General features: G+C 44.5%; 1 protein-coding gene across 1 annotated transcript; it reads left to right on the top strand.

The window, feature by feature from the left end:
* The first annotated feature begins 5,813 nt into the window (after positions 1 to 5,813).
* On the top strand, positions 5,814 to 7,286 carry LOC125538529 (chloroplast processing peptidase-like). Its single transcript, XM_048701813.1, has 5 exons — positions 5,814 to 5,879; positions 6,024 to 6,092; positions 6,198 to 6,266; positions 6,726 to 6,812; positions 7,145 to 7,286. Exons 1-5 carry the CDS (start codon positions 5,814 to 5,816, stop codon positions 7,214 to 7,216), a joined length of 363 nt encoding a protein of 120 aa, XP_048557770.1. The 3' UTR covers positions 7,217 to 7,286.
* The last annotated feature ends 41 nt before the right edge of the window (positions 7,287 to 7,327 follow it).

The following is a 7,327-nucleotide window of genomic DNA, read 5'->3' as shown; positions in this document are numbered from 1 at the left end:
AGAATTATCCTGGGTGAAATAAGGATATGTTTCTCGATTATGGACATGACAAAAAAGGTTCGTCGTAAAGGGTTACGTCGATGCAAGTTTTTGACACTGATCCAAATGATTCTAAGTCTCAATCTGGATACATATTGAAAGTGGGAGCAATTAGCTAGAGTAGCTCCGTGCAGAGCATTGTTGACATAAATATTTGCAAAATACTTACGGATCTGAATATAACAGACCCGGTGACTAAAATTATCTCACAAGCAAAACATGATCACACCTTAGTACTCTTTGGGTGTTAATCACATAGCGATGTGAACTAGATTACTGACTCTAGTAAACCCTTTGGGTGTTGGTCACATATCGATGTGGACTATGGGTGTTAATCACATAGTGATGTGAACTATTGTTGTTAAATCACATGGCGATGTGAACTAGATTATTGACTCTAGTGCAAGTGGGAGACTGAAGGAAATATGCCCTAGAGGCAATAATAAAGTTATTATTTATTTCCTTATTACATGATAAATGTTTATTATTCATGCTAGAATTGTATTAACCGGAAACATAATACATGTGTGAATACATAGACAAACAGAGTGTCACTAGTATGCCTCTCCTTGACTAGCTCGTTGATCAAAGATGGTTATGTTTCCTAACCATAGACATGAGTTGTCATTTGATTAACGGGATCACATCATTAAGTGAATGATCTGATTGACATGACCCATTCCATTAGCTTAGCACCCGATCGTTTAAGTATGTTGCTATTGCTTTCTTCATGACTTATACATGTTCCTATGACTATGAGATTATGCAACTCCCGTTTGCCGGAGGAACACTTTGTGTGCTACCAAACGTCACAACGTAACTGGGTGATTATAAAGGTGCTCCAAAGGTGTCTCCAAAGGTACATGTTGGGTTGGCGTATTTCGAGATTAGGTTTTGTCACTCCGATTGTTGGAGAGGTATCTCTGGGCCCTCCCGGTAATGCACATCACTTAAGCCTTACAAGCATTGCAACTAATGAGTTAGTTGCGAGATGATGTATTACGGAACGAGTAAAGAGACTTGCCGGTAACGAGATTGAACTAGGTATTGGATACCGACGATCGAATCCCGGGCAAGTAACATACCGATGACAAAGGGAACAACGTATGTAGTTATGCGGTCTGACCGATAAAGATCTTCGTAGAATATGTAGGAGCCAATATGGGCATCCAGGTCCCGCTATTGGTTATTGACCGGAGACGTGTCTCGTTCATGTCTACATTGTTCTCGAACCGTAGGGTCCGCATGCTTAAGGTTTCGATGACAGTTATATTATGAGTTTATGAGTTTTGATGTACCGAAGGAGTTCGGAGTCCCGGATGAGATCGGGGACATGACGAGGAGTATCGAAATGGTCGAGACATAAAGATTGATATATTGGAAGCCTATATTTGGACATCGGAATTGTTTCGGGTGAAATCGGCATTTTACCGGAGTACCGGGGGGGTTACCGGAACCCCCCGGGGGGTAGATGGGCCTACATGGGCCAGAAGGGAGAAGAGAGGGGCCGGCCAGGGCAGGCCACGCGCCCCCTCCCCCCTAGTCCGAATAGGACAAGGAAGGGGGGGCGGCGCCCCCCTTTCCTCTTCTCTCTCCCCCTTTCCTTCTCCAACAAGGCAAGAGGAGGGGAGTCCTACTCCCGGTGGGAGTAGGACTCCTCCAGGCACACCCCTTGGGGGCCAGCCGCACCTCCCCCTCCCTCCTTTATATACGGGGGCAGGGGGCACCCTAGAACATACAAGTTGATCCTCGTGATCGTTCCTTAGCCGTGTGCGGTGCCCCCTTCCACCATATTCCACCTCGGTCATATCGTTGCAGTGCTTAGGCGAAGCCCTGCGTCGGTAGAACATCATCATCATCATCACCACACCGTCGTGCTAACGGAACTCATCCCCGAAGCTTTGCTGGATCGGAGCCCGGGGAGCGTCATCGAGCTGTACGTGTGCTAAGAACTCGGAGGTGCCGGAGTAACGGTGCTTGGATCGGTCGGATCGGGAAGACGTACGACTACTTGCTCTACGTTGTGTTAACGCTTCCGTTGTCGATCTACAAGGGTACGTAGATCACACTCTCCCCTCTCGTTGCTATGCATCACCATGATCTTGCGTGTGCGTAGGAAATTTTTTGAAATTACTACGTTCGCCAACAACAATGACTCGGTCTCACTGGTGGATGACTCGCCATCAGAATAGACGACCGTCTCATCACCGAATTTCGATCTATCCTCAGGTTCTGTGAAGGAAATATGCCCTAGAGGCAATAATAAAGTTATTATTTATTTCCTTATTTCATGATAAATATTTATTATTCATGCTAGAATTGTATTAACCGGAAACATAATACATGTGTGAATACATAAACAAACAGAGTGTCACTAGTATGCCTCTACTTGACTAGCTCGTTAATCGAAGATGGTTGAGTTTCCTAGCCATGGTCATGTGTGGTCATTTGATTAACGGGATCATATCATTAGGAGAATGATGTGATTGACTTGACCCATTCCGTTAGCTTAACACTTGATCATTTAGTATGTTGCTATTGCTTTCTTCATGACTTATACATGTTCCTATGACTATGAGATTTTGCAACTCCCGTTTACCGAAGGAACACTTTGTGTGCTACCAAACATCACAACGTAACTGGGTGATTATAAAGGTGCTCTACAGGTGTCTCCGAAGGTACTTGTTGGGTTGGCGTATTTCGAGATTAGGAGTTGTCACTCCGATTGTCGGAGAGGTATCTCTGGGCCCAGTTGGTAATGCACATCACTATAAGCCTTGCAAGCATTGTAACTAATGAGTTAGTTACGGGATGATGTATTACGAAACGAGTAAAGAGACTTGCCAGTAACAAGATTGAACTAGGTATTGAGATACCAACGATCGAATCTCGGGCAAGTAACATACTGATGACAAAGGGAACAACGTATGTTGTTATGCGGTTTGACCGATAAAGATCTTTGTAGAATATATGGGAGCCAATATGAGCATCCCAGTTCCGCTATTGGTTATTGGCCGGGGACGTGTCTCGGTCATGTCTACATAGTTCTCGAACCCGTAGGGGCCGCACGCTTAAAGTTTCGGTGACGATTGTATTATGGGTTTATGTGATTTGATGTACTGAAGGTAGTTGGGAGTCCCGGATGAGATCGGGGACATGACAAGGAGTCTCGAAATGGTCGAGACATAAAGATCGATATATTTGGCGACTATATTCGGACATCGGAAAGGTTCCGAGTGATTCGGGTATTTTCGGAGTACCGGGGAGTTACGGGAATTCACCGGGAGAAGTATTGGGCCTTATTGGGCCATACGGGAATAGAGGAGAGAGGCCAAAAGGAAGGAGGCGCGTGCCCTCCCTCTGGTCTGAATTGGACAAGGGGTGCAGCCCCCTTTTCCTTCTCCCTCTCCCCCTCTTTCCTTCTCTCCTACTACGGAAAGGAAAGGGGAATCCTACTAGGACTTGGGAGTCCTAGTAGGACTCCCCACACTTGGTGCGCCCCCTCTAGGGCCGGCCTCTCCCTCCTTCCTTTATATACGGGGGCAGGGGGCACCTCTATACACAACAATTGATCATTGATCTCTTAGCCATGTGCGGTGCCCCCCTCCACCATATTCCACCTCGGTAATATCGTAGCGGTGCTTAGGCGAAGCCCTGCATCGGTAGCATCATCAACACCATCATTACGCCGTCGTGCTGACGGAACTCTCTTACAAAGCTCTGCTGGATCGGAGTTCATGGGACGTCATCGAGCTGAACGTGTGCAGAACTCGGAGGTGCCGTGCGTTCGGTACTTGGATCGGTCGGATCGTGAAGACGTACGACTACATCAACCGCGTTGTCATAACGCTTCCGCTTTTGGTCTACGAGGGTACGTGGACACACTCTCCCCTCTCATTGCTATGCATCACCATGATCTTGTGTGTGCGTAGGAAAATTTTGAAATTACTACGTTACCCAACAGTGGCATCCGAGCCAGGTTTATGCGTAGATGTTATATGCACGAGTAGAACACAAGTGAGTTGTGGGCGATACAAGTCATACTGCTCACCAGCATGTCATACTTTGGTTCGGTGGTATTGTTGGATGAAGCGGCCCAGACCGACATTACGTGTACGCTTACGCGAGACTGGTTCTACCGACGTGCTTTGCACACAGGTGGCTGGCGGGTGTCAGTTTCTCCAACTTTAGTTGAACCGAGTGTGGCTACGCCCGGTCCTTGGGAAGGTTAAAACAACACCAACTTGACAAACTATCGTTGTGTTTTTGATGCGTAGGTAAGAACAGTTCTTGCTCAGCCCGTAGCAGCCACGTAAAACTTGCAACAACAAAGTAGAGGACGTCTAACTTGTTTTTGCAGGGCATGTTGTGATGTGATATGGTCAAGACGTGATGAGATATAAGTTGTTGTATAAGATGATCATGTTTTGTTGAAGTTATCGGCAACTAGCAGAAGCCTTATGGTTGTCTCTTTATTGCATAAGATGCAAGTGCCAAATAATTGCTTTACTTTATCGCTATGCGATAGCAATAGTTGCAAGAGCAATAGTTGGTGAGACGATCATGTGACGACACGTTGATAGAGATCAAGATGATGGAGATCATGGTGTCATGCCGGTAAAAATAGAGATCATGACAGTACTTTGGAGATGGAGATCAAAGGCGCAAGATGATCATGGCCATATCATGTCACATATTTTGATTGCATGTGATGTTTATCTTTTATACATCTTATTTTGCTTAGTTCGACGGTAGCATTATAAGATGATCAATCACTAAATTTCAAGGTATAAGTGTTCTCCCTGAGTATGCACCGTTGCGAAAGTTCTTCGTGCTGAGACACCACGTGATGATCGGGTGCGATAAGCTCTACGTTCAAATACAACGGGTGCAAGACAGTTTTGCACACGCGGAATACTCAGGTTAAACTTGACGAGCCTAGCATATGCAGATATGGCCTCGAAACACTGAGACCGAAAGGTCGAGCGTGAATCATATAGTAGATATGATCAACATAGTGATGTTCACCATTGAAAACTACTCCATCTCACGTGATGATCGGACATGGTTTACTTGATATGGATCACGTGATCACTTAGATGATTAGAGGGATGTCTATCTAAGTGGGAGTTCTTAAGTAATATGATTAATTGAACTTTAATTTATCATGAACTTAGTCCTGATAGTATTTTGCAAATAATGTTGTAGATCAATAGCTCGCGTTGTTGCTTCCCTATGTTTTATATGTGTTCCTAGAGAAAACTAAGTTGAAAGATGTTAGTAGCAACGATGCGGATTGGATCCGTGATCTGAGGTTTATCCTCATTGCTGCACAGAAGAATTATGTCCTTGATGCACTGCTAGGTGACGGACCTATTGCAGGAGTATATGCAGACGTTATGAACGTTTGGCAAAGCTCGGTATGATAACTACTTATAGTTTAGTGCACCATGCTTTACGACTAAGAATCGGGGCTTCAAAAAGGTTTTGAACGCTACGGAGCATATAAGATGTTCCAAGAGTTGAAATTGGTATTTCATACTCATGCCCGTGTCAAGAGGTATGAGACCTCTGACAGTACTTTGCCTACAAGATGAAGGAGAATAGCTCAACCAGTGAGCATATGCTCAGATTGTCTGCGTACTACAATTGCTTGAATCAAGTGGGAATTAATCTTCCAGATAAGATAGTAATTGAAAAAATTCTCTAGTTACTAGAACTTCATGATGAACTATAATATGCAAGGGATAACGGACACGATTCCCAAGCTCTTCATGATCGTCGCCTCCGCCTCCATGGCGCCCACCCTCCGCCCCGGCGACCGCGCCGTCGCAGAAAAAGTAGCTTCCTTTTCTTTTCTTTCCCCCTGCTAGATGGTGTAGATAGATCTCTTCCATTCTGCTTGTCTCCCTTGGATCTGCCATGATCTACCAAAGAATGAAATGGGGAATGAATGATTTGATTTCGATTCTGATTTTGGTCAGGTGAGCTACATGTTCCGGCGGCCGTCTGTGGGCGACATTGTCTTCTTCAGGGTGCCTACCGCGCTGCAGGTACATTGCTCTGCTTTTTACCTCTCCTTATATATATTCTTCCATTCCATTTTTACTTGTCAGTTAGTCAATCTGATGCTACATTTCTCCTAATTTTTACTGCAGAACTGTGGCATAAATAAGGATGTTGTATTCATTAAGAGGGTTATTGCCACCCCTGGAGACTTCATCCAGGTAATCATCAACCAAATCTTCTTCCACTTACTATCACACATTCAAACATTTACTCATTCATTCTGCTGACTGACTGAAATATGATGCTTTGCTCGACCAAAGGCGGTGTTAACATTCAACTCCACCCACCTTATTACTTTTTTTCCTGATAAAGGGCGTTTTTATTGACTCAAAATGTAGCATCAAGCAGATACATTACATAATGAGCATCCCCGGCCCACCCACCTTATTACTACCATGCATTCATCCTAATGATTGATACATGCCGCTTCAACAAATACAACACATATATCTTCAGATGCATACTTAGTACTAGTGTCATCTGTTCACGCTGCTCTGCTGATTCACATATGTAGGCTGCTTCAGCAAATGCCAAATATATGTCAAGATGCATTATACTGTACATTCTTTATTGAACCTGGCTGCCAATATTGTGCTTACTCACGCACATTCTTACAGGTTCGACAAGGCCAGCATATTGTCAACGGTGTTGCACAGAAGGAACATTACACCGCACCCCATGCGTCGTACACGATGGAAGCCATGGTTTGTTCGTTGCATCTCTTTCTATTACCCTGCTGAGTGAGCATTGTCTCCTTGAACAACATTGAGGAGTTGCTATTGCCAGGTCCAGAGATACTTGTATACCCATTACTTCTACACAAACAAATGACTATACATACTACTACTGCAAGAGGAGGACCAAAAGTGGCATGGCTGCTCCATGTTGTTGACTTCCTGAGTACCCCCATTATTCTGTCGAAATGAAATGATGGGTCTCAGATGGTGGATGATCTCTCCCTCCAATCATATTCTCACTGTCTGCTCAATTCTATTCCCGAATCCATCTGTTACTAAGAGTCTGCATCGTCCTGCAGCGCCTCCCTGAAGGCCATGTATTCGTCATGGGTGATAACCGTAATAACAGCTGTGATTCTCGTGTATGGTAAGACAACACATCCACTCCCATGCTTTATCTCTCTGTACAATGAAATTCTTATGCTACTCATCTGAAGTCATTACAGATTGTATTGAATTTTTTCCCAAAGGTTTATTTATAT

Source organism: Triticum urartu, chromosome 2 (genome assembly GCF_003073215.2).
Source record: "Triticum urartu cultivar G1812 chromosome 2, Tu2.1, whole genome shotgun sequence".
Lineage (NCBI taxonomy): Eukaryota > Viridiplantae > Streptophyta > Magnoliopsida > Poales > Poaceae > Triticum > Triticum urartu.
Note: the sequence above shows the minus strand (reverse complement) of the source record. Positions and strands in the feature narration are given on the sequence as shown.